Genomic DNA, 27,852 nt, shown 5'->3' on the forward strand with positions numbered 1-27,852 from the left:
CTCTAAACTTAATTCGAAGAATGATATTTAAAAATTCAACTATATATTAAGATCCAATAAAATAATTTATTATGAAAAACTATTCTGAATATAATAGTCTCTTTAGGCCCATTAATGGGGAAATAATAAAAATGTGCTTATAATATACTAATTATATAAATCAGACACATTTTAGATGGACATTTACCACTCTCTAAATAATATATTACTATTTGTAATTCTAGGGACAAGGTGGAGAGGGGAGGGCAGAGAAAACAATACATCTTAAATAGAAGCATTAACTTCATATAATACAAGTTGAATAACTGAGTTCATGACTTAATGTGTGATTTTTATATCATACTACAGAAATACTAATCAAATACCCAGTAGTCAGGCCAATGCTAAGCCGTATAAGAAAAATTCTCTAAAGAGATTAAGAGCAGAGTTTCTCCAATTTTAGCGTATGTAAGAATTAACTGCAGGATTTATTTGAAATGCAGATTCTCATGTCAAGACCCAGATTTTCATTTGGTAGGACTAAGATGGAATCTGGGAACCTGCAAATTATTGACCATTCGGTGACTCTGATAAGAGGGGTAAAGAGTTTACTATGGAATTAAGCATTCCCTAATTTCTTACTTGAACTGGGTAAATGAAAGCTGGATAAGACAGAATGAACATTATTAGGAGAATCAAAGTAGAGGCAAGAACAAGCCAAGGTATTTTATCCTAGCTTAACAGGTTCAAATTAGGAAAGCCCGTCAGTATCGACCTACAAAACCTGGGTATTAGAACCTTGAAATCATTTAAAGTTTCAGACTAGGGCAATAATAATATGAGAGTGATTTTTAAAAGAATGTTGGTTTGGTGGGATGAACTAGAAAGATGGAAAGCCAGGTAGAAAGTTTAGAATGAGGCGATAAAAATGAGCATCAAGAAGGAGGTACTGACAATAGGAAATAAAATGTCAGAAGATATATCAGTAAAAAAGCTGACCTTCCTTTCAGACATCTAAGGATAGGAAGTTAATATTAAATACATTAAAAATATTCATTATAAACAGTAATAACAGCAACAACAAAAATAATAAGAATAAAATAATCTTCAACGGGTTTCTCAGATGTTTACTTGCATGATTCTTCAAAGTCCATAGGAGCTCAACAGCAGTTTGTGTTGCCTGGAATGATTATTAAAAAGAGGTATTAGTATTCTAAATTAAAACTAATTCATCAGTCGTTAGAAACTAAAAACGAGCATCTCCTATGGCCTGTAAGGCAGACAGAGCTATGTTTGTGTTCTAATAGCATCATTTTATTTATATTTCTTCATTTCCTATTTCAACCAATTCTGATTTATTGTTAAATAAATAGTCAAGAAGGAGAACATCTACTTCTCCAAAACTACAAATTAGATATTTAGGTTAAAATTCTAAGGTAGGTTAGAGGGAATAATTCCGGTGGAAGGCAGGTAGGAGCACAAAAGCCAGACAAGGCTTCAAGAAGATGGAGTATGAATGGGGCTTGACAGACGGGTGGGGTCTGGACATATGGAAAATAAGAGTATGGAAAGAGAAAAGGCATTTTACACAAAAAGCTCAGAAAGAATCTCTTTTATATCAGAAACTATCAACAAATTTTCACAGTTCATAAAAATGGATGACTGGCTAAATGTTAAAAAGCAAATCCAAAGGAAGATGGTACTTTTATACATTTATTCATTTCTTACCTTCTTTCAATGGGGTTTTGAGAGCAAAATTTTCTTTACTTTCATGAAGAAAAGCCTTTGAAGGATCAAAGTGTTTGATACCCAGCACTTTATTCAATTCCTCCTGAAGTTTTCTCTCGCTTTGTTTTTTTTTAGCAAGCTGAGAACGGAGTTTTGACACTTCCTATGTAAGAAAAATATAGACAATAAACAATTACTTAAGTTTGTGTTGGTGAAATGTGTTACTGGTGTTATTGACAAATTCTAAAGTCGCTCATGCATCAAACCAAATGGCAAAAACCACCACTAAATCCAGGCTTTAAGACTGAATTACAAAATGACTTGGCACAGCTGTGAGAAAGGAAATAATGAGTCATTTACATCTTCTTGCCTCTTTACAGGTTCAAGCTGTTTCTGATAAAGTTCATTTCTAACTTAAACGGCAAGATCAACTTCCAAGATGACACATGAGGCTCCACTGACCTGCTTTTTAGTGGAACTAAAATCAGAAAAAGGCATCCATTTAAAGCCTATAAAAATGGTCCTAAGGCAAAATAGCCAATGAGGATACATCTATTCAAGCAAATCTATAAAAATGAGGTCCAAAAGAAAAAAAAGGTAGAAGTCAGGGGTCTTTGAACCAAGCCTGCTCCTTCTAGCCTCACTCCCAGCTTAGGAAGGTAGAAACGCCAGGCCAGACTGCTGCAGCAAGAATACAGGGCTCCCTCTTCCCTCGGCTCCCGCCAGAGGCTTTTCCTGCCAGTAAGAGCAGGACATCAGCATTTCTTGCCCTTAGGCACCTATAGTACTGTGGTTGAGAGGTAGGGAATCTTTTTCTTCTTTAGAACAGAGGCTCTGCCTGGGTGCAGTAGCTCCACCCTTGACCTGGCTTATGAGGTGATGGTTTCATGCCTGGACAGGCCAACTGAGAGAACCCTCCCTTTCCCCTAAGTCTGCAGAGCCCTCAGCTCCTAGGGCAGAAGTATCAAAGAAAAATCTGCCATTGTCCCCAACTTCAGCTTCTAGAGCCCTGCCTCAGAGATTTTACCTGGGGGTAGAGTAAAATGCAAAGCTTCTAATTTCTTCCCAAAGAAATTGACTTCATTTGAATCAGAGCTTCAAGAAGTTCAAGCCGAAGGGTGCTCTAAATGATGGTAGAGGTTGCGATGCAAGGGAACTGGGAGGTGATTCAAAATATAGGCTAAAGTGTAGGTCTTGTAGTTTGTAGGAGAGAACTGGTGAATAAGACAGCTAGGAGGAGCCCTTCTGGAGTCACAAAAATCAATCACTGACCTCAGCCACAATTCCAGCTAAAGAGCCAGAATGTAATGGATTAGTTTGTAGGGAAATTTATGCCCCCAGGCTTTGTTAAAAACAATAGAGCAATACACTATTAGTCATCTAACAACTAGGTGAGTTTACCTTGAGGTCAGGGAAAGAGAGGAAGACAGCTCTATTACCACAACTAGTGTCATCCTAGGAAACTGTGTGCATACTTAAAACTGAATTTCCCTGAATTGCAGCACCAGAGGTACAGCACCGTTGGCATCAAGGAGGAGAAACAGATTTCATTAAAACAATCCAGAAACAAATAACAAGATAATAAGAACACACCTGGAAGAGAGGGCAGTACCTAGAGGTACTACAATATATTATCTAAAATATCCACTTCTCAATGTGTGCAGATAAACAGGAAAGCATGATCTACATATTGGGAAAAAACAAGGGGGAGAAAAAAAACTGCCTGTGAGAGTAATCAGATATGGTATTTATCCAAAGAAGATTTTAGGGAAGCCATTATAAATATGTTCACAAGCTTAAAGGAACTAAAAAAAAAAAAAAAAAAAGTGAGAGGACTTAACTTAGTGGAATTGGAAATGAAAGAGGGGCATTACTACTGATTTTACCAAAATAAGAAGGATCGTAAAGGAATAGTACGAATAATTGAATACCAACGAACCAGATAACTTAAATAAAATGGATCAATTCCTAGAAACACACAAACAACTGAAACTGTCAAGGAGAAACAGTCAATCTAAATAGACTTATAAAAAGTAAAGAGAATGAATTACTAATCAAAAACTATCCACAAAGAAAAGCCCAGGGCATGACGGCACTGCACACGCAATGAAGAATTAACTAATTATTCACAAACTATTCCAAAAAATAGAAAAAATAAAACACTTTAGAACTCATTTCATGAGGTCAGTATTCCTTCATACCAAAATCAGACAAAGAGATTACATGAAATCTACAGGCCGGTATATGCTGGGAATATGGATCTAAAAATCCCCAGCAAATACGAGCAAAGTGAATCCAGCAACATCTAAAATGAATTACACGCCATGACCACAAAAAAATGATCAGGAATGCAAGGTCGCTTTAATCTCCAAAAGCCAATTAATTTAAGAAATAATAGCAATAAAATTAAAGAAAAAAAACATGCGACCATGACAAACGAATTAGAAAAGGCATTTGATGAAATTAAATACTTTTTCATGATTAAAACACTGAAAAAACTAGGAATAGAAGGAAACTTCCTCAGTTTGATAAAGAGCATATCTGATAAAATCACAGCTGATATCATGCTCAATGATGGAAGTCTGAATGCTTTCCCTCAAATCAGGAAGATGTCCACTCAAACCATGACCGATGGTTTTAGCCACAGAATTTAGGCAAGAAAAAGAAAGCAAAGGCATTCAGATTAGAAAAGAAGTTAAAACAATCAATTTACAGATAATCTTCTATACAGAAAATCCTAATGAAACCACTAAAGAACTATTACAACTAATAAACCAGTTCAGCAAGGTTGCAGGAGAAAAGATCAGTATATAAAAGTCAACAGTATTTCTATATACTTGCAGGGAATTATCCAAAAATAAAATTCAGAAAACTATTTCCTTTATAATAACATCAAAAAAGATAAAATACCGAGGAATAGATTTAGCAAAAGATGGGCGAAACTTACACTCTGAAAACTAAAAGACATTGTAGAAAGAAATTAAAAATCTAGATAATTGTAAAAAACATCCCGTAGATATAAATACTTAACATACTTAACAATTCTCTTGGGAATCTCAGATGACTTCTTTGTAGAAATTTAAAAAGCTGATTCTAGAATTCATATGGAAATACAAGGGACCCAGGATAGCCAAAACAATCTTGAAAAAGAACAAAGTAGGATGACTCATGCTTACTGGTTTCAAAAGGTACAACAAACCAACAGTAATTAAGATGGTGTGGTAGCACAAGAATAGGTATATAAACCAATGAAATACATTTGAGAGTCTAGAAATAAACCCTTACACATATGGTCAACTGATTTCCAACAAGAGTGCTAAGGCCATTCACTGGCGGAAAGAACAGGCTAGCTACTCAGCAAACAGTGTGGGAACAGCTAGATATCTATATGCTAAAGAATGAAGTTGGAACCGTACCTCACACTGAGTACAAGAATGAATTTAAAATGGATACACCCAAAGATAAGAGCTAACACTACAAAACTCTTGGGAGAAACACAGGGGTAATCTTCATGACCCTGGATTTGGCAAAGAGCTGTTAGACATCAAAGAACAAGCAACAAAGGAAAAAATAGATACATTAGACTTCATCAAATTTTGGGCTTCAAAGAACATCATCAAGAAAGGAAAAGACAGTGCACAGAATTGGAGGAAATACTTTGAAATAATACATCTGATAAGGGACTAGTATACAGAATATGTAAGGAACTCTCACTCTTCATTAAAAACAAATAACCCAATTCAAAAACAGACAATGAATCTCAAAAGACATTTCCTCCAGGAAGCACATGGAAAAATGCTCAACATTATTAGTCATCCAAGAAACGTAAGTCGAAACCATAATTAGGTATCATTTCACACCCACTAGGATGGCTAGAATCAAAAAGTCAGATAATAACAAGCCTTTAGGATGTGGAGAAATTGGAACCCTCATCCACTGCTGCTGGGATGTAAAATGATATAGCTGTTTAGGAAAACAATCCAACAGTTCCTCAAATGATTAAGCACAGAGTTACCACCCAACCCAACAATTTCACTCATATATATAACCCAGGAGAAACAAAAACATACGTCCACACAAAAACTCATCCATGAATGTTTATAGTAGCATTATTCATAACAGTCCGAAGGTGGAAACCACCCAAATGTCCATCAACTAACAAATGAATAAATAAAATATGGCATATCCACCCAGTGAAATATTACCAGGTCTGAAAAAAGAATGAAGTACTAATACATGCCATAACATGGATGAATTCTGTAAACATTATGCTGAATGAAAAGAAGCCAGTTACAAAAGACCACATATTATTTGACTCCACAAATAAGAAATGTCCAGAATAGAGAAATTTATAGAGACAGAAAGTAGATTAGTGGTGGGAGGAGTAAATGAGGAGATAGGGAGATGGGCGCTAGAGGGTAAGAGGTTTCACTTTTGAGGTGATTAAAATACTCTAGAATGAATTGTGGTGGCAGCTTGCACCCATGTGTGACCATACTAAAAACCACTGAGTTGTTCACGTCGAGTGAATCGTATGGTGTGTGAATTATATCTCAATAAAGTTGTTAAAAAACTTAAATGTCTAACTATTTTTGAACACTGCTTATCTTTATAGTATTCATTTACATTAAGGACTTTGTTATTTTGCAAACAGAAAAGGATATGTAAAGCTTTATGAATTCTTCCTATTATACTAGTAATTTCCTATACATTAATGAAGTAGTTGGAAAACCTGAGGACCTTAATACCCATCTGGTCAACACTCTAAAATAAATTCCAATTCTCAAATAAATTTTCCTCTATAAACTGCTACTTTTCTGATGCCAAAGTCCTTAAATGTTATACTTAAAATAAAAACTACCCCACCCCAATATCTTCAGTAAAACTGTGTTATTTTACACACCGACTTGAGTTGGCTATTTTCATCTTTCAGTTTCACAACATGCTTAATTTTTTGCTTTAGATTCTGATGACCCAATAACTTAGCATACGAATCTCTTAGTTTATTTAGCTGTTCCTGGGCTGCACCATGTTCATTCAACAAAGCTTGCTTCTCTGCTTCAAATGCATCCAGTTGTAGCTGAAAAATATATTTTTTTTATATAAAGTTAAAACTTGAAACTGTTAAATATATAAAACTATAAAGAAAATAAAAGTAAAAGGAAACTAAAAAAGAAAAATAATATAGGCTGAGATATTCTCAGAGCTCTCCATAAATTCTCTGTAAGACTCTTTTAAAAACCTTTGTTTTTCATCTCACAGATCATAAAAACAGGGACAGAAATGAAGTTAGAAGGCCAGCTAGTCAGCCAAATCTGTTATCAATTGGATCACATCATAACCAATACTGACCTCTTACTCTATTTAAGTCCCCAAATTAACATTTATCCTTTTTCTTTTAAGATCAGTATATTAATCTGAGAGACACTGAGAAAGATCATAGCAATATAATAACAACAAATTTGAACAGAGTAATTATCAAAAGAGCCTTCTAAGCTATTAACTTTAAGTCTCTTATTAGAAGGTATGTTTCATCTATAAAGGCTATATTAAAAATGTATGTAAAATAATTAAATAAAATTTCTAGGCCCTCTTAAAGTTAAATTGGCACTGTGAATGCACAGCAAAATCCTTTCACAGGAAAATCAAGTCACTGTCATAAATGTGATGCAGAACAAAGTAAATTCCTAATAGAAACACAAGAGGGTTTAATCCTATTTGACAAACCTGAAAAGGTTTTGTTTTATTATATAGTTCTTCATAAAGGAGACGCCACTTATTCATTTCCTCAGTTAATTCTGCCGCTGAATTTTCTTTACCAGCTTTTCTGTAAGGAAAAAAATTAAATTAAAAGACATAGTGTATTAGAAAAAAATGACGGCAGTACATGGCACTCAGGTTCAAAACCTAGATTACCTTGCTTGTTCCTCTTCCAGTTGCTTCTTAAAGTCTTCACCTTGTTGCTTGAGTTGGTTCTCCAAATCAGTTATTTTTTTAAGAGAAGAAACTGTGATTTCTTTAATTTCTGCTTCTTTAAGGGCTGATTTGGTCTGCAGATCTAGAAGCATCCTTGAGTTTGAGAGAGACGAGTCCACTAAATATTTTACTGTTATTTTAATTTCCTTCCTTTCCTTCCTTCCTTCCTTCCTTCCTTCCTTCCTTCCTTCCTTCCTTCCTTCCTCCCTCCCTCCCTCCCTCCCTCCCTCCTTTCCTTCCTAACTTAAGAACTTCTTCAAGAATTGTACTCATTTTTAAATGAGTAATTTAAATGAGTACTCTTTTAAATGGGCAATTCTAAATTTGCAATTTAAGATCATCCAAAGCAAGCCAGTGACCTACAAGTCCCTGTGTATCACTTAGTAGCTGGCTTTTAACAACACTGAAAATCACTATGATTATAAGGGCCACAAGTGTGCGAAGATTTTCTTCCACTACATACCTTGCATATTCTTGATTGGAGCTCTCAGTTGCCAATATTTGACGCTGAACATCCTCTGTACTTTTCTCGGCCTCGGCCACTTTTTCCTTAAGTGATGAATTCTCCAGCTTAAGGTCTTCTATTTCACTAGCTGATAATGCTTTATAGCTTATAAAAAAGAAAAAAAAAGTTAAAGAATTTTTCTAACTACTATACACATGACAAATACATGGCTGATAAATTCATATTTTATAAACAGGTAAAACAAACAAAAAAGCTTAGTATCTATTTATGCATTTATACAGTAAGAATTTAGTGTTCTGAGGTCAGTACTAATGAACTTATATGGCATATGCTGCTCATTCAAAGGAAAAAAAATCAAGTGCCTACTATGTGTATGAAATATATACGCGGAGATAAAAAATAAAACTACCAAACATAAAAGTTTTTCAAAACAAAAAATTCAACCATCTCTGAACTTACTGTCAGAGTTTATGGTGTGAGTGGAAAATAGGGAGATGCCTCTCTGGGATTTTATTAAAAAAAAAAAGAAAAAAAAAAGAAGAAGAAGAAGAAGAACTGGAAAAATAAGTATATAATTAAAGCTAATATAGAACAGGGGACTGTACATTTTGGTTGGGTCTCCCGTTCTATTAGCTTTAATTATATACTTATAATTAAGTATATAATTCCCTTCTGAAGAATTCATAGTTAAAAGCTGAGACATGATGGATAAGGAGGATTTAGCTAGGCAGTTACAGGAAAGTACTTCAGATGGAAAAGATGCACACAGGCTCAGATGGAGGTAGAGGACAGTGCATTAAGAGATGAGACTGGAGCCTAATGAACAAAGAAGCAGGAGCAGAAGCTAGAGAGGCCCGAGGACAGTATTCGCCTTGAGGTCTCTACGTTACTGTGTGGTTACTCTGGAGATCTGTAGAGAATGGATTGGGGAAGTGGCAGGAGTGCAAAATTAGAAGATAAACTACAAGACAATTTCTTATTAGTCCAAGTGAGTAATAAAGTGGGCTTAGACTGAGGAGGTGACCATGGAAAGATATGAGATATTTTTGGAGACAAAACTTTAAAATTCCTGAAATGAATTAGATGTTGGGAAAAAAGGAGGAAACAATGATCAAAGTTGACTCTAATATTTATGGAATGAGAAGCTAGGAAGATGTTGCTGACTGAGATAAAGAATAAGAGACTAGGAGTAGAAAGAGATAGAAGGAAGATCAAGAGTTGTTTAGACAGGTTGATATTAGATGATAATGAGATATATACTTGCAGATGTCAGGTAGGCAGTTGGATATGAGTACAAGAGCTGTAAGGAGAGGTGCAGTTTAAAGAAATAAATTTTAATGCTATTAGCATACTGATGCTGAGTGAAGTCATAGAATGGCTAAAAATCTCCTAAGGCACTATTTTTCAAAGCGGCGAAAAGGAGAATCCTTTTACAGGGTTGAAACAAGAACTAAAAATTTTACATATGTACACGTAAATATATACATATATATGTATACACTCTGGCATAAAATTATAATTAAATATGTACATACAAATATTCTATGTGAATATATACATGACCTACAGATTATAATATATCACATGCAGGAACAGATCAGTGGGGAAGCAAGGTGCTATCCAATGAATAGACACTAGGCAATTAATTATATCGAAAAACAAAAATAAATTTGGTCCCTATGTCACTATGCACATACACAAATCAGTTTCAGGTGAAAAAGTGAAAAGTAAAACTTTGAAACTTCTAGAAGAAAAATAGGTGAATGTCTTTATATTCTTGGGACAGAGTTTTTAAATGAGATGCAAAAGTGTTCATATAATCTATAAATTCAACCACATTAAAATAAAAAGTATATTATTATATATACTAAGAATACCATGTAACTCTAAATGCCCATTTATGGTTGGTCATTATGGAATTTAGAGTGATACCAGTAATTTTATTTGTATGATTGATTCGTTCACAATTTTCGCTAGTTAGACACCACTCCCTGTTCTCACTATGCTTGAGGGTGAAGTCTCCCAATAAACATACCTTTCAAACTGAGCAGTAACTTCTCCAAGGTTTTGCAGCATACTATTACACCTTTCCTGCAAAAGCAGGGTGGCTTGAGAGTGAGTAGCATTGCTTTTCTCCAGTTCAGCTTCTTTCCTTAAAAAAAAAAAGATAATAATTAATTTTTAAAAAGGAACAATTAAAAGATAAAACTGCTAACTATAAATCATCATCTTAAGAAAGAGATTATTATTTACCTTTGACACTGTTGGTGTCAAAGGTGGTTCCCAAATTTTCATGTATACAATAGCACTGGATAGTTTAGATCCAAAATTGTGGCCTACATCTAATATCATGTTTATTTATGTGTGGCTTCATCTGATCTTTCTTTGCTCTTATTTTACTTTTGTTTTCATCCTTATTTACTTGTTTCTAAATTTCGCTTTTCTTATCTTATGTATTTATGTAGGTACTTTAAAACTTTTTTGGAAGAAAGGGTGAAAAGACTCAAACAGAATCTTAGAAGCAGCAGCCAAGACTAAGGAATGTGAAGGATTACCAGTTAAAATACCCCTGGACGAAATGAAATTTAATTTTCTGCATGTAGACACTGAAGAAATACTAAGCATAATTAAGAACACTTCATTTTAAAAGTCTTTTTGAAAAAAGTTACAGGAATATGTACATTTACTTTGATTATATCAATAACCCACATAATAGATTTTTATTCAAAGACTGAACAACTTATATAGATTATTCTGTATAGACAGGATGGCTTTTAAGTCATCTTTATAAATATGTACTACAAATCTCAGAGATTTTAAAAAATAATAGTGTATATCACCTAAATGGTGATATAACATTTTAGAGAAGCACATGAACCTATGATTTTTTTAAAAAACATCTGAAACTAAAAACTCTAAATAAGAAGCATTATTCACTTACAGAATAAGTTTGACACTGGGACAAGATAAACAACTGGTCAAATTCATTCTGTAATGAGTATGGGATTTAAAAAATAAACACACAGCCACTAAAAGCAATCACATAGTATTAAAGGGTTTATAATAATATTCTCTTGCCTGTCCCCTAGAGGAATCACTTTCTACTCAGTTTTTCTCTTAAGCCTAAAATTTCCATACTGGAAGAGACCATAGGAACCATCTCAAAAAGCCTTTATATCTAATGAAACAGAAAATTAAATTGCTTAAGACGGTCTTGCTCAAAATCACACTAGTTAACAGACCTAGTAGTAAAAATCCTTACCTCCTGACTTCTGGACTCAGTTCTTTGAGTAAGAATAAATGAATTTCAACTCTTTTTTTTTTTAAATTGACATCTACTCATCTTCTCACAGCGCCTATTCCCTGAGACTGGCTGCAGTATAGAACAACCCCACTTCTTACATCTGGTGCTTCTACTCAAAAAGCAGGCATATATAAAACCTCGGTAATCTTTTTATTTATTTATTTTTAATCACTACTCACGAAAACAAAAAAGAGATTAATAACAAAAGTAACCAACAAGAGATAAAAATACAGTTGTGAGACATATCTCACATCTAAACCATGGTTCCTTCCTAGAAATTTTTTTTGGTAATAAAATCCCAAGGATTCAAATAATTATTTTATTTGTAATTTGAACCTAATAGTCAACCTGGATATTTAAACTTAAGTAAATGTAGTGGAGGACACATGTGATAAAAAGAATATGAAACTTGAGTTAAAAAAAAAAAAAGCATAAAATCTCAGTCTTTCTTTCTACTTTTAATGATAAACTTATTACAATTATTCCTAGTAATACAAACTCTTTTAGCTTTTCTTCTAGAAGTTTCAGTTCTTCAGCTCTAGCTTTCGTTTCCTCTTCCAGTTGCTTGACCAGCTTTTCAGCCTGCTCCTCCTTTTCCTGTAATTTATCTAGCTCATCCAGAGCTTGCTTTAATTCTTCCTCAAAGAGATTCCTCTCTTTAATCATTGCCTCTTGAAAAGAACAGAGCTTCTGCTGAAGACTAGAAGATAATTCCTATATCCAAATATAAAATCATATAGTCAAAAATGGAAATATTTTTTATTAAAGGATGGGATTCTTAGTTTTTAAGTTTTTTATAATTTAATTTAATAATTTGTGAGGTTTTATTAAAGACAGAAAAGAAAAAGAGATTTAAAAAAAGAAATACAGATAATGAAGTATGAACACTAAATTCAATAACCTCAAGAAAATTTGAAAAAATATAAAAATATAAAGATATATATATATGTATTTTTTTGTTAAGATCATATCCTATACCTTGTTATCATTGTGGTAAACATTTCAATCTTTTTTCTATGAAACACACATACACAAAAACACATGTCTTATAAAACTAAAATCATATTCTACAACTGGTTTTTATCATATTTTTCGCATATAATATATAAAAAGAACTACGATTCCAATGTTATATAAACTATTTTAAAGTTAGATGAGTAAATACCAATAAGTAAAGTTAATCACCATTGTAAAAAAAACTCTAACATTATAAATAAAGTGAAAATTGCTTTTGACGATACCATACTCCCATCTTAATTTTCCCATTCCAGAGATAACCATTATATAGGCATACATGTGTGTATATATATATATAGATATATACACACACACACACACACACACACACATATGCATATGTATATATATATACACACATACACACGTACATATGCCTTATCATCTTTTCTTGTACATATATATATATTTTAATATAATATATACTGTGTACATAAAGGTCATTAAAAAACATAAAAATAGTTTTTGAGATCTTTTGAAGTCAGTATATATAGATATAATTAATTCCTTTACTTGTCATTGGTTGCTCAACAATATAATATTTCACATCAGTGCTTGTGAGTACCTGCTTGCCCAACTCTCAACGATTTTTCACCAAATGTGCCAATCTTATAAGTGAATAAAAAAAGCATTTCCATTTCTTTGTTTACTATTAAGGTAGAGCATCCATTAGTGTTTATGGGCTATCTAAATCCCTACTTCTAAAATTTTCTATTTCCATCCTACGTTCATTTTTTTTTTTTTTTACTAAACTGATTTTTTCTCATTGATATGTAAAATGTTCTTTATGTAACCTGGATTTTAAAAATTTGTCAGTTTTGTTTCTCATGTATTGAGACTCTCTTCTACGACAGAATTGTAAATGCTTATGTATTAATCTAAAATAAGAATGCGCTGGGAAAGTTTTTTAAACAATTTCCTTATTTTGCCTCCTCCATTGTTTATAATTTTTTCAATTTAACTACAATGGTGAACATCACTGTAGTTAAATCTGCAGCACCACCATGATTATTTCCTCAGGATAAGATTCTAAAAACAGAACTGTTGGATGAAAAGATACAATTTAAAGGTTTTCTGATCAAGGAGACATGTATGATAAAAATAAGCACTAGTTTTATTTTACGTTGTAGTGAAATATACCTTCTCTTGTTGCAGAAATAAATCAATCTGCAACTCTTTTTGTTGCAGCTTTTCATGTTCTTGTTTTTCAAGAATAAACTTTTGCTTTAAGTTTTGCATTTCAGAATTTAGATTTTCTTCCCGTTCTCTATCTCTGTTGATGAGATCTTCTATAAAAAGAAAACATTAATGATGCTATAATTAGGTACTAATATTAACTTTGAAAAACCCAGATTCCCATAATATTTCATTATATAGATGACTTTTAGCATGTTAACAGAGACCAAGTATTTTCAAAGGGGGAAAACAAAAACTCTGAAGTTTGTATCTTTACTATACATGTCATACAATAAATATCCCAAATCAACTGCAATGTTTCCACCAATTTTAAATGGCCACCAAATGGGGAAGAACTTGATTTTAATCAAGACAAGCAATATATTGAAATAAACAGGGAACGAACATTATAAAAAACAAAAATTCTCCCATATGAAACAGAATTACTTTTGCTGTTGTTTATATAATTATTTTAAAATGTTGTTTTAACATAGCTGTGCTTTTTGTAAATATTGTACGTAGTACTCCTCTAAAGAAAGTAATACTATAAACACTAGAATACCTTTTTCTTTTTCAAGCAAGTGACATCTAGCATTCAGGTCTTCTACCTGTTTAGACAATATAACATTTTCTTCAAGAGATTGCTTAAGACTTAAAACTTCATGATTCTTCTCTTTCAAATTCTCTTCTAACTGGGCAATATCTAGCTTGTATTTCTCCACTTGATCTGCTGTACAACTGCATTAAAACAAATTATTTTGAAGAGCACATCTATTTAAGCATAGGGATGTATTCATATTTATCTCACTTCAACAAAATAAGGTCCAATTTCAAACTACTATTTATGTTACCTTATTTCTTCGATGTATTCTAAGAGTTTTTCTGTTTCAGATTTTTCATCAATCTTTTCTTTCTCTATTGAAACACTAAAAAAATGTTACATATATTAATAAATACAATAATCACATGTAACGCTTACTCTGTACCAGATACTGTTGTCTCGGGCAGGCTGACTTGAGTACAAACTCTTAACCAGTCGTTTATGTGGCCTCTCAAGTTAACAATTTCATATATGCAAATAAGAGACTCAAGTTTTTTTTTTAAATGAGAAAGCTTTCCAAATATATTGATAAAAGGACTATGATGATGAGAGTCATTATCAACAACACTCCAAGGGTTAGAAATAATCTTTTTTTTTTTTTTTTGGCTTTCCTGGGTTCCCCACCAATGACACATACAAAACAGCACTTTGTGCGCATTAAAGCCTTTGTTTCAGGCTTCCTCATATTCAGTTACTTATGTGTTTACCTCCTCCAAACACCTCAATTTAAGAATTGGGCAAGAGATATAAATATACACTTTACAAAAGGATATATACGAAGATTAACAAGCACGTAAAAATAGGCTTAACATCAATAACAATACATTAAAAATCACAAATGAGAAACTACTTCTCACCTACTAGAAAGGCTGAAATCAAACTGACAACATTAAATATTGCTGAGGATGCAGAATAACTGGAACTATCATACACCACCAAGTAGGTATGTAAAATGGTACATCTACTTTCAGTTCTTGAAAATGTTATGCACATATTACCCTATGACTCAGGAATACCACTCCTAGATATTTACTCAAGAGAAATAAAAACATATGTCCAAAAAAGGCATATACAGCAGTCTTATTCATAATAGTTTGAAATTAGAAACCCAAATATTGATCAACAGGAGAACACTAAACAAATGAGAAATATTCATACACTGAAATACTACTCAGAAATTAAAAGGAATGAATTATAATGCACACAACAGCACGGATGAATCTCAAAAAATTATGTTCAACAACAGAAGCCACACACACACACACATGCACGCATGCACGCACGCACACACAAATGCTGTGATAAACGTTCTGCAAAAAGCCAGATGAATTTATGATGATAGAAGTCAAAAAGTGGTTTCAGGATGGGAGCCAGTGCAAGTGGAAGAGCAGGAAGAGGCACAAAGGAACTTTCTGAGGGGGAGGCAATGTTCCTTATCATGTTTGTGTGGTGGTTAATTAGGTATATACAATTATCAGAAGTCATCAGACTGAATACTTGTGATCTGTGCATTTTATTGTGTGCAGATTACAGCTCAGTAATTAAAAGAAGGCTAGGATAGTGCATTAACCACAACCTCTTATACCAGTGTTTCTCAGTTTTGGTCAGTTTTACCAGCTCTAGAAGCCTATACTATTACAAAGATTATGAGGCCTTTCCTCATCATTGATATAGAAGATGTACAAAAGTAATAACATTTATACATCTTTTCAGCATAAGATATTTGGGAATGATTAAGTCTCGACTGTCACTTCTGAAAAGAAATCGGGCAATTAGAGGAAGGCAATGAGATAAGTATTGAGGGAAGTTTAAAGTCTCAATAGACAACAGCGAGGTTTGAGAGGTAAATCAAGAACTGGTTACACATAACACTTTCTCTTTTCTTTCAGTCACTCACAGTTTCCCCTCAAGTTGCGCTATTTTCCCCTGAGACTCTTCTAGATTCTTCTGGGTGACCTGCAGTTTCACCTCCATGCCTTGCTGTTTAGCCATCACACTCTACACACAACAGAAATATGTTTTAGGAAATAAAAAGTTGTTCAAATCCACAGATCCAGACACAGCAAACTAGCATAGGTATTACTCACCCTCATTTTAGTTTCCCTTTTGTTTCTAAGTTTCATCAACTCAAGGCTCAGAATTCTCATATTCTTCTGGTTACCATCTTCAGAAAACTAAGTACAACAAACAAGTAAAACACTCAGAAATATTTTCTAAGCCATATATAAAATCATTTAAATATTGACCATTCTACCAAGTGTTGGGACTATTATTTGCCTATTATTTCTCTGGTAGAGAAAATGGCCTTTGAACAATGCCAGGATTACTGATTTTATTCTAGTATTGTTCTCATCCCTCCTTTTTCTTAATGTGACTTTCTGGTTTATTTTTGAAAGTAGCTTGAGTGATCACTTACCTCTATATGCTGAAAAGTACATCTCAAGGCTCTAAAACAAGCTTCTTAGAAATGATTTCGTAAAGGGTGTTTAGTTAACAAAACACATCTGAATTCCCTGGTCTGTGAAATATGCAGACTACAGGGTTCATCCCAGGCCAATTAAATCAGATCTTCCAGGCCTGGGCTCAGGAATCAACTCCATTCCACATGCTTGATTCTCATGTACTCTAACTCCCTTTGTAAGCAAAGGGCCCAACACATTACAAGACATGAATCAATGAGTCTTATTAAACTGAACAGTGATTTATAGCCTCCTTCTACTTCTGTAAAAAGCAAGATGACCATATTAAGTCCTTTGATATCTATTAGTATATTGATATTGACAAACACAATTTATTGAACACATTTCGTCTTCAAAGTTATTCACTCCCCACTTCATTCCCCAAAAGATTTGAAATGGGAAGCTGATATTATGCTATTATTTATTTCAGAGAAGGATCTTTAAATGTAAATTCTAAATGTAAATTCTGAGTCTTTCGTTAATGGCCTTATTATGGGGATTACTTTGAAGGAGAGTGAAAAAATGTCAGACATTAAAACAAAAACAACTTATTTGTTTATAACTTCTTATGTATCAGGCACCATAGTAAGAAAAATACAATAATAATTCCTGTTGAAAGCAGCTTAATATTTAAAGTATATTTAGTAAAGGAAAAAAACTAAACCAAAGCCTAAAATTCCCAAACAACTAGTATAAGAGAAAAAAACCACATTTATTATATCTTCAATTATAAATATTATTATGAGGTTCAAATACCTTAGATTTTAGTAGCTCGTTGGTCCTGGATAGTTCGGTAAGCTGTTTTTCCAGCGTCGTGTTACTTGCAGAGAGAGATGTTTTTTCTCTCACTGCAGTGCTTAGCTTTGCTTCCACCTTCTCCAACTCAGCTTCCAGTTCCTGGATCCGCTTGTCCTGAGCACCACGTTCCTGTACAAGGGCACGAATCTGGAGGATGGAGACAGGTGATAAATGAATGATTCACTGATATGATGCCAATGTATCTAGCTGCTACTGATAATTGAAACATTAAAGTCCTAGAAAACTCTGATTGTGACATGATGCTCTTAGATATTCTAATTTCACTAGCTGTTTAATCAATCATATTTACTTTATGATACACCTTAAAAATCTGTAAGCATTTTAAAAATGCAGGTTTTTAATTGCCATAAACTATTCAGTGTAATTAAACTTTTAAATCACTTTTAAGGTATTTCTATCTATAAGTGCTCTTATTTTCTCTAGTTCTAATTATATGAAATCAAATTACAGCTTAAAATGCTAAATATCTTTAAGAAGGTAGAACTAGAATTCTTGGTAGGAGGCTGTGGGCATCAGCAAGCCATCATTTCTGCTGCAATTACTAGATAAAAACAAAACCACATAGTCAACAGAAATGTAGAAACCAGAAGACAATGAAATGACATGTTTAAAATGCAGAGGGGAGGGTAAAGGGGATCAAATATATGGTAGCTGAGGGGAACTGGACTTTGGGTGGTGAACACACAATAGAATATACAGATGTCAAATGATAATGTACACCTGAAGATTATATGATTGTATTAACCAATGTTACTCCAATAAACTTAATAAAAAAAATAGTAATAATAAAATAAAATGTAGGAGGGAAACCTGTCAATATAACTTTCTATTCTCAATGAAAATATACTTCAAATATGAAGGTAACATACAGATGGTTTTGGAGAAGAAAAAAAGCTGAGAGTATTTAGCAATTAGTAGGCCTGTGAAACAAGAAACACTAGAGGAACTTTTCAGGCTAAAGGAGAATGATCCCAGATGTTTACAGGATAGGCATTTTATTAAATATAAAGACATAGATTGGCAATAAAGGGATCAAAGAGGAATTATTATGTAAGTATTCAACAAAAGAACGCTGGTATGGCTATTTTAATGTCATATAAAGTACACTTTAAGGCAAAAAGTATTACTAGTGATAGAGGCAATTTTATCATAAAAAGGCCATTTCAAGAGGAAGACATACTCTTAAATTTGCTGTTCACCTAATATCGTAACTTCAAAATATACAAAGGAAAAACTGATAGAATTAAGAAGAGAAATAGACTAATCCACAGTGTTAGAAATTTAAAAGTACCGCTCTTGGTAAATAATAAGCAGAAATAAATATCAGTACAGATGACGATTTAAACAAAACTATTTAATTGAACTACTTAACATATACATATCACTATACCCAATGAGTGCATATACATTTTTTTCAGTGCACATAAAACATTCACCAAAATAGACTATTTTCTGGGTATAAAAGTTAAAGAGAGCATAGCTGTATTAAGTAACATGAAAAGTATTTTTTTTTTTTACTCTTACTGACTTTATATTCATACTAATCTCTGTATTTTAAGCCAACATTGCTTAATTAAAAATGTGTCAAGCCCCACTTACATATACAGCCATGACCTAGACTCCAGAGACCAAACGAGCTTAAAGAATCCCTACCATAAGATTCTCTACGCTTACCGTAAGATTCTCTACGCTTACATTATTGTTTATAACCAGTGTTTATAGAATAGTTTTATATGGCAGAAAAAAGGACATTGAAATTATCTATATCACACTTTTTGTAGCTAAAGAAGCTTAAATTCCATAAAAAGTGTTTATACACTCAAATACCTACACGGCCAAGTAGATAATATAAATAAGCAAAGAAGGCCAGGTGAAGACTGGAGAGCAAATGTGGCATCTAAAGGAGGCAGCCCTGCATAGCCCTGGCAGACTTTTACCCTGGAGAGGAATGTGGAAGCAGTGTTGTCAGACTCAATTTTACAACAGAAGTCAAAAATCTAAATTTGTTTTTTATGAAATTTTACTTATAGATACTGGTAAATAATTCAAATTAAAAACAAACAAACAACAAATATTGTTGTGCTTAAATAAATTAGAGCTCTATTTTTTCAAAAATCTCTATTCCAAAAGATTAATTAACTGATGCAAATCACCAGTTCCAATCTTGGCACTGCTACTCACTTACCAGCTTTCTACCTGAGATTCACTTATTATATTTCTAAGTATTCATCTCTATATCATAGACATGTATCCTCAATAAAATGATAGCCAATATTATTTTTAAAAAATACAAAAAGGATCAGAGCAATCAAGGCAGAGATTTACAATGTAACCTTGACATATTCTTGGTCCTAAGGCAATATTTAACTGTGATCAATAGAAAGCTTTAATATATCAAAAGAATATGTCCATAGAAGAGTCAGTAATAAAACATGGAAAAGAAGAATGCCAGAAAAGTGAAGCTGGCAGTGACCAGCTTAGCCCTGCTTAGGGAAGTAAGTGGGTTTTTAAGGTCATCTCTGCTCAATAGGGATTTCTGCTATGGTGGAAATGTCCTGTCCAAAATGATAGCCTATAGCCATATGTGGCTACTGGCACCTGAACTATGATTAGTGCAACTGAATAACTGAGTTCTCAAATTTATTTAATTACAATAGCCACATGTAGCGAGTAGCTCTAGGTCATTCTATCCTTGAGGAAGGCATATAGTGATGGTGCAGAGGAATGCATCAGGTTAGTATAACTCCATCACAATCCAACTAACCTGATAGGATTTCATGCTAAGCAATTATCTAGATAGTCACTATTTTAATGTATAGAGTACGATACAAGAAAAGTAAATATAAATACTTTGTCTACACAATGTTAGCAAACCAGCAAACTGATTTTTAGTTATCATTTTTTTCATTAAGTAGGTTATCTTGAATCTGTCCCTTAAGATGCTAACAACTTCACTTTGCCAACACACCACATGGACGATCAGGCTCTAAAATAAGGTATCTAGGCCAGGGAAAAATTACCCTGTAAGCACTGGTCTGGATGGCATATTTGCCTTACTGTGTGCCTTTGCAAATGCAACAGAATCCCTGTCTCTTAACTCTCTGTCATTCCATTATACAGCACATTTATTTTTCAGTAAGTTGAAAGCATTACTCACCTCTTTTTCTAGTATCTTCAAATCTTTATCATTCTTTTGAGATTCCTTCTGTTTAAAAGAACAGTGATAATCAAATTTAAGTGGCACAAATATCATAGCCAAATTTGATTTTTAGTTATTAAAAAAGATTAGCGGTTCCAAATAGTTAGTTTCTATTGTGAACATTTCCCTGAGCCTATTAAATATTTTGTAGCTGACTTACCTGGTAAATTAAAGAAAGGTTCTTTAAATCACAAAATATTTCAGGTTTAAGTTTTCATCCTAATAGAGTAGGATTTTTTTCTCTAACAAGTCCATTGAAAAGACTTGGCATTTTGTGAATAGTTATTTTATGAATAAAGTTACTGAGTGCTTCTTTTTAATGTTAAAATGCAATACGTTTTAAATATTTAATTATGCTATCTCAGAAAGAAAAGAATCTTACAAAGAGGAATCAACTTAAACTTAGATACCCAAAGAGAGGGGAAAAAAATGCAAGAGATAAAAACTAAAATAGTACAAGCTCTGATTTAATCTACTTATTGCCTTTATTCTAAATAAGACTCAGTGTTCACACTACATCTTTTTATATCCAACAGTTTTTTTGAGATGATGACCAAAAATAGAATTTCTATCTTTTCCATCTAAAAACAGAAGAAAATGCATAAACATCTTGAATGAATCTGTTTTACATGTTTCAGAGTTGGAGTGGGGCGACGCACCAGTCTCCTCTTTATTAATTTACCACCTAACAATATTTTCTATCAAGGAGAGCCTGTTATTTGGGGGTTTTATGCAAACTTTCACACTTGTATGTAATTTAGTTATCTAAGAAGGCTTGCAAATTTTATAATTAATTCAAAAATTCAGATCTGTTTCTCCAAGAAATTTAAGTCAAGAAATTGATATCACTTTCTAAGAAATGAGTGTCTATACATCAGTGCTACCAATAAAAATACAATGCAAACCATATGTGTTTTCAAATGTTTCAGTAGCTATACTTAAGAAGTAAAAATTTTAATATCTTTTACTTAACTCAAAATATCAAAAATATTTTTTCAACGTGAAATTAATATAAATTAAATTATAATGTAAATTAATATAAAATTATTAGTGAGATCTTTTATTTTTTTGTTCCAGGTCTTTAAAATTTGCTGTGTATTTTACAATCATAGCACCTCAATTCGGATGCTAAATTTTCATCAGAAATACTTATCCATATTTAGATTTTATAAAACATACAGTTGAAAAAGTAGATTCGCATATCCAAGTTGTTCTGAAAACATTTAAGAATTTTCCAATAACAGAATCAAGTATTAGTTTTTAAATATACATTAATTAAAATTAAATAACATTAAAAATTTAGTTCACTTTCATGTGTTCAATAGCCACATGTGGCTGGCTAATCACTTCCTTATTGGACTACACAGCTCTACACTACAGAACAAGAGACTTAGTTGCAATTGCTAAATGAATGAACAAGTCTAAGCTTAACTGATGGCTTTGGTTTCCCAACTCTGTATCTTTTTCACATTAAAATATCAATTTATACAATTTGCTTTTATGAACAGTAAGGGTAGGCTCTTGCACAGTAGAATGAAGCTATTAAGAATTTTAATCTCCCCGCCACTCCTTGGTAGTTTCTGAATGGTAAAGATCTTTTAGGCTTTATAATGTTTCTCCCCTTTTTCTTTACCAGAATGTATCCCTCCCCACAAACAAATAAAAATGAAACAACTCAAATGATGGTAACTAACAAATCAAAGCATTACACAATTTTTAAAGGCTTACTAGGTATAATAAGACTTATCTAGATATATAAATGACTGAGAAGTGGAGACTGTTTAATAATTCTGAATTAAGGGCACATTTAAGTACAATATGTTTATTAATGACAGGCAGAAATGTAAAGCATATTAGAGTCCTAATGATAACAGGTTTCCTTACAGATTTACTTATAACCTTAATTTATATACTTAACCCATTCTGGTCAAATACAATACCTTTCAGAAACATTTTTTATGATACAGTTCATACAGCTTATATTCACAGGTAGAATATAAGAGCTCCTCACCTTTAACCCCAAAGTCTTAACTTTTCTTGCTGAAGCAGGCAAGGTAGTATCTTTGTCAAAAGTAAGATTTTGCTGAGATACTGCAATAAATTGAACCACAGACAAAACACAATTTCAAAATTTTTTATTGCAACTATTAGCGAAACAAGGTAAAGTTATTCTTTTCTTGATTGCACATTTTCAAATATTAGTTGCACAATATTTTTATACATCTAGTACTGTTTCAATTTTCCTATTATTCTCTGGCAGGATAAGGTAATAAATAAAGGGGGACTACATATGTATATAAGTGGCTTGCTTAATTTTCCTGGCTATATCATGATCCTAACAGCGTGATGATGAAAGCGTTATTCTAAAGTTGATCCCTTTTTAAATCCATCAAATACAAAAAATTAAATATAGCTGTAGCTTCACATTTTTGAGATACTATAGCATCTTTTAATTTATATACTGTTATTATAACTTTAAACTTTATGAGATCACATAACCATTATTTTATTTTGGGATCCATTACCTTTTTCTTTTTTGAATCTTTGTGATTTTTGAAATACTGGTCCTTTCAATACTTCTGAAGTTTTAACATCATAAGCACCTGGAGATGGTGCACAACCTAGAGGAAACAAAACATTAACGTCTCATCTAATGTTACTTATGATCTTAAGAGCATGCCATAGTAAAGTGAGTAACATAAATGAAAAATCGCCATTGATAAATTGTTTCTTTGTTTTTTTTCAACTGTAAAAATAGCACCCATTTGATATTGTAAAGTAGGCCTCTCTATGAAGAACAATATCGTTATCATCCCGAATGTCCTTTTTCACCCGAATCAAAGGAACACAGGCAACTGAGCAAAACAGCAAAGACAGTCTTGAGATGAACATCATGTAAGAACAAGCAATATGGCTTTCTTACTAAAAACTGACTATAAGAAATGAAATATTTGGAATCTACTTAGAGTTACTGAGGTTAACTATCATCAGACTCTACAACCGAAGTAACTAAGAATTTCTAGACCTCAAGATCTAGCCTGGAATAAAAATTTACAGTGACAATCTGTCTCTGGCTACTAGCAATACATTAGAAGATTTATAAAGCTATAGATTATATTTCTATGTTCTAGAAATTTATACTGTATAATCTCATGTGAGTAACCAGAGTCCCAAACCGAAAGCATTTTGGAGTGCTCATGGATAGCAGACTTGAGATCTGGTTCCCAGGACTGACGATAATAAAGAAGTCATTAGCACAAAGCTTTAGTTGATTGGGAGTCATTAAATTTATACTATTCTCTGAAAAGCTATTTACTTCAGTCCAGAGTTTCATGCAAATAAATAAGAACAGCAAGGAGTATGACCATTTCAAGACAATTCCTACTGTCCCCTAAGTATTTTCATAAGTGTTTTCCAAGCTATTAACATAGCTTGACTAGCATTAAAAAAAGAAAACAACAACAACAAACAATAGAAAATATCAGGGTGACTCAAGGGTAGCAAAGTTAAACATTGTTTTGTGGTACTTTTGTTGCAGTTTATATGTAGAAATATAAAAATACATCCCACACAGAGATATACAATTCATTTCTCACCCTGGGACACACTAAAAAGTATTACGGTTATTGCTTTCAATTCTAAGTGGCCATAAAAACATCAAGGATGGATTTAAGTTTCCATTTCTCTACCTAAAACAATGATTATTTATATATACTGACACAAAGATTCCAATCCTGGGAGCTTTCAAATCAAAATGTGGTCAATAAGGGGTAGGGATAGTGGATTAAAATGAAGTGTAGAATTCACTGGGGAATATAAAGTCAAAACAGATTAGCAAAAAGCATTAATTTTAGCTAGCTCAGATTTCTCACACTGCACAACTGTTAACACCATGGGGTGAACAGCAAGGTGACAGGGGTTTCCCTAAAATCAGGTTGAGTGGCTCACTTTAGAGCACCTATTTTACTGATTTGGAATAGGTGTTGGGGAGGTAATGGGGAGCATATCATATTTTAAAGCAAACAGGAGACTTCAAAGAAAGCTATAATCACCAGTGTACGCCATTCCTTTTGGGGGAAGTTAGGGGTGAGAAGATGATTAATTTCCTTTACTCTCTGCTTTTGGGGATGATTCTCTGGAAAAGTTTGAGAAGAACTGTTCTAGACTTGGCAAAGCGGCCAGAAAAAAAAGTGATATTGAATTCTAGTATTCTAGTTCATCATTAGGTCTACACTCTCAAAAGGGGATAAGGATCAGCAAAAGATGGAATTGTGGACAGTAACTAAGCCAAATTATGCAAGTCAAGAACGTTAAAACCCCATAATTAAACACTCCTTCCTAAAGACTGAAGAGTCGAATGTGATAGTTTTAGGTATTTAGAGTCAAGAAGAACTAGGCTGAAATCCTGTCTTATCGCTACTACCTGTTTGTGAGACCCGAGCACATGGTTTTCATGCTCTACGTCTTTTCTTTACTAACACTTAAGTGTATAACATCATAGATACTACTTGTTAGAAATCTGGGGAGAGGGAATGTAAGACAACAGAAATGAGATATCTTAGGAGATATCACAAACTTTCTGGAACAACTTATATTTTGATCAACCATGATCAGCTAATCCAAGCAGTTAACATTTGCATACAAACGAAGCATTTTATGTATTGCATTAAATGCTTCAAACTTCGCGATACTTTTGTTTTCTATTTCCCCCACCTAAAATGGATAGTCTGCCTTCCATTTTGCAAGGCTAATCCTCACTTAGCCTTTAGATCTCAGCGTAATGTCACCTCTTCCAGTTGTCTCTGAATCCCCGAATCAGGTTAGAACCTCCATGCTATAAAAGCCTGTGCATAGCGTTCGTATCATAAAACTTCTCATAATTTTGTATGGCTTATAATAATGTATTTATCCACTTTCCACATTAGACAAAGCTGCTTGGAGGTAGGGATTGTCTTAATCATGACTGTATCCTCAGTATTTAGCTCAAGGTTGAGGTTAGTAGGATAGGAAAAACAAAAACAAATGAAAAAACGTAGCAGGTTAAGGTTATTGGGGATGTGACAATGGGAATAGGGCTTTGTAATCATCCATATCAGAGTTCAAATACAGCTTTGTCTGCCAATCAGTAGACATGACTATACGCCAGGTACTGTGCAGCCATAGGGAGAAGATGGGGAATAAGACTATTATACTCTATCTTTTCCTGTCTAGCTTTAAGACACCTGGAAAGTTATTTCTATTTGAGGCTGATTGTTCATTCAGGAAACAAGAATGAAAAGTAGCATCTACTTCACAATATGGATGTTAGGGTTACTGGAGTAATATGAAAAATCGCCACAGTGCCACACACACACGCACACACACACGCAGCATCAAATAAATGGTAACTATATTATTCCCGAAATTGTGAGCCTGAAATATTGTCATTGGTAAAGCCCATTTATTATAAAGAAAAAAAAATTCTCCTTCAAAGCCACACTGCTGGCAGAACTTAGGAGTAGGTTCTGAATATCTGGAAAATAATAAAATAATGTGGTTCTAGAATTTTTTAATTAGGAAAATAAGCCTGTGCTGATCCAATTTCTCACTTGTCTTTCTTTGTGAGTGTGTGTGTGTGGGGGGGGGTGGGGTTCGCAATCCATTTGCATGTTGTCTGACAGGAATTAAACATGTAATGAGTGATCATTAAATAGTGCATATAATAATCTACAAATCATGGGCTTTGCGTTCAGCTCTACCACTTACCAGCTGCTTAATACAGTTACAAAATCCCTTAGCTTCCTCTTTTGCAAAATAAGGACAATATCAGTACCTTCTTTATCTGACTTGGAAAAAATAAACCAGAACTAGTAGGAAAAACTTTAGCACAGTCCCTGCACACAGCATCTACTAAATGATGAGTGCCTTACCAACCACATCCAAGGCTTCCCGATTATTGTGCTCATGCACTGCGCTGGTTAAGAGCATGGGATGAATTCATGGAGGCCTGGTTTCACACCCCAGCTTTGCCAATTTGGTTATGTGACACTGAGGAAATCTAAGTCTCAGTCTTTTTACCAATAAAATAATGAATAACGGGATTCTCCCTCGGGGATGTTGAGGAATTAAAAAAGACCTAATAACCTATGTAAAGATGTGCTACGGTATCTGTAGTACCGTCAGTGTTAGCTGTCATTACTTGACAGTGTTTTCAGTAAGTGCTACTGCCATAATTTTACACCCATAAACTGCCTTTGCCAATCTTCCGAATTCTCTTTTGCCCAAATGAAACAACCAAAAATAAATCCACAAGTACAGACAGAAAACAATGGTCAAATGCTTTTTATCAATGAGGGCTTCCGTACTTGACCATTAAACTAACTACCAACGCTTTCTTATTCCCATTCCTTCTTTCTGCTTTAGTTTCTACACAGCAGTAATTGTTTACTGGCTGTATTCTTCAACTGAACTTAAGCTCCGTGGGACAAGGACTTTGCTTTGCTCACTACTGTATCGTTACCAACCTAAATAGTGTTTGTCATGTAGTAAATGATTAGTATTTATTTCAGAAAAAAAAGATTCAAATGAACAAACCCCATAACAGCCCTAAATTTGCTTATTTGCCTTTGATAAAGAGAACCGAGAGGGGCAAGGGACGTTAAGAGCAACTCCCGTCCCCCAGTTCCTTTCCCCATACGCACCAGAAGGGTCATTGAATCGTTTGAGGGGCGCCTTCGGAAAAGACATGCTGACCACCAACTCCACAAACCGAAGGTCGCTAGCGTTCCTCGGAAACTTCCTGGTCCGAATTTTAGCCTACTAGCTTCAAATTCAAATCTCTTGCTCATTCCCCTCCACATTGACGTTAGCCAATGGGAAAACCAAAACCTTTTGCACACCAATCCTGGCAAGGAACCCGCAAAGAGCATGCGCACTCAGCTCTCTCTGTGTCCAATTAGATCGCCTGTGAGTTTGGGCTATCAGCCAATAGGAGACTATTACTGTCTCCTCCCTCAACCCTCTGTACCCAATCACTTCCGGCGTTACTCAACTGCAACCTACGCGCTAGCAGCATTTGCGCAAACGCACTTCATAGCTGAGTTTTTAAGTCCGTCTGTGGCATCACATAGGTGATGGTGCAATGAGTTC

General features: G+C 33.6%; 1 protein-coding gene across 1 annotated transcript; it reads right to left on the reverse strand.

Moving 5' to 3' along the window:
- Nucleotides 1–46: 46 nt before the first annotated feature.
- Nucleotides 47–27,590, reverse strand: HMMR (hyaluronan mediated motility receptor). The gene is made up of 18 exons (XM_016167075.2): nucleotides 27,405–27,590; nucleotides 23,250–23,345; nucleotides 22,736–22,815; nucleotides 20,683–20,730; nucleotides 17,463–17,651; nucleotides 16,335–16,421; nucleotides 16,145–16,245; nucleotides 14,498–14,572; nucleotides 14,209–14,384; nucleotides 13,611–13,759; nucleotides 11,953–12,167; nucleotides 10,185–10,301; nucleotides 8,147–8,293; nucleotides 7,624–7,776; nucleotides 7,435–7,534; nucleotides 6,611–6,787; nucleotides 1,708–1,870; nucleotides 47–1,159 (listed from the first exon to the last, which is right to left on the reverse strand). Exons 1-18 carry the CDS (start codon nucleotides 27,448–27,450, stop codon nucleotides 1,140–1,142), a joined length of 2,139 nt encoding a protein of 712 aa, XP_016022561.2. The 5' UTR covers nucleotides 27,451–27,590; the 3' UTR covers nucleotides 47–1,139.
- Between the last annotated feature and the right edge of the window lie 262 nt (nucleotides 27,591–27,852).

The sequence above is a fragment of the Rousettus aegyptiacus genome, unplaced genomic scaffold (genome assembly GCF_014176215.1).
Source record: "Rousettus aegyptiacus isolate mRouAeg1 unplaced genomic scaffold, mRouAeg1.p scaffold_m13_p_7, whole genome shotgun sequence".
In the NCBI taxonomy this organism is placed as follows: domain Eukaryota; kingdom Metazoa; phylum Chordata; class Mammalia; order Chiroptera; family Pteropodidae; genus Rousettus; species Rousettus aegyptiacus.

What these genes read in the sequence shown, in the direction of transcription:
- HMMR (XM_016167075.2), bottom strand. Translation starts at nt 27,450, where the DNA reads ATGTCTTTTCCGAAGGCGCCCCTCAAACGATTCAATGACCCTTCTG. An exon ending in AAGATTCAAAAAAGAAAAAG is followed by an intron (nt 22,816 to 23,249) that starts GTAATGGATCCC and finishes AATTTATTGCAG; the next exon opens with TATCTCAGCAAAATCTTACT. An exon ending in AAAGGGAAACTAAAATGAGG is followed by an intron (nt 16,246 to 16,334) that starts GTGAGTAATACC and finishes TGTTGTGTGTAG; the next exon opens with AGTGTGATGGCTAAACAGCA.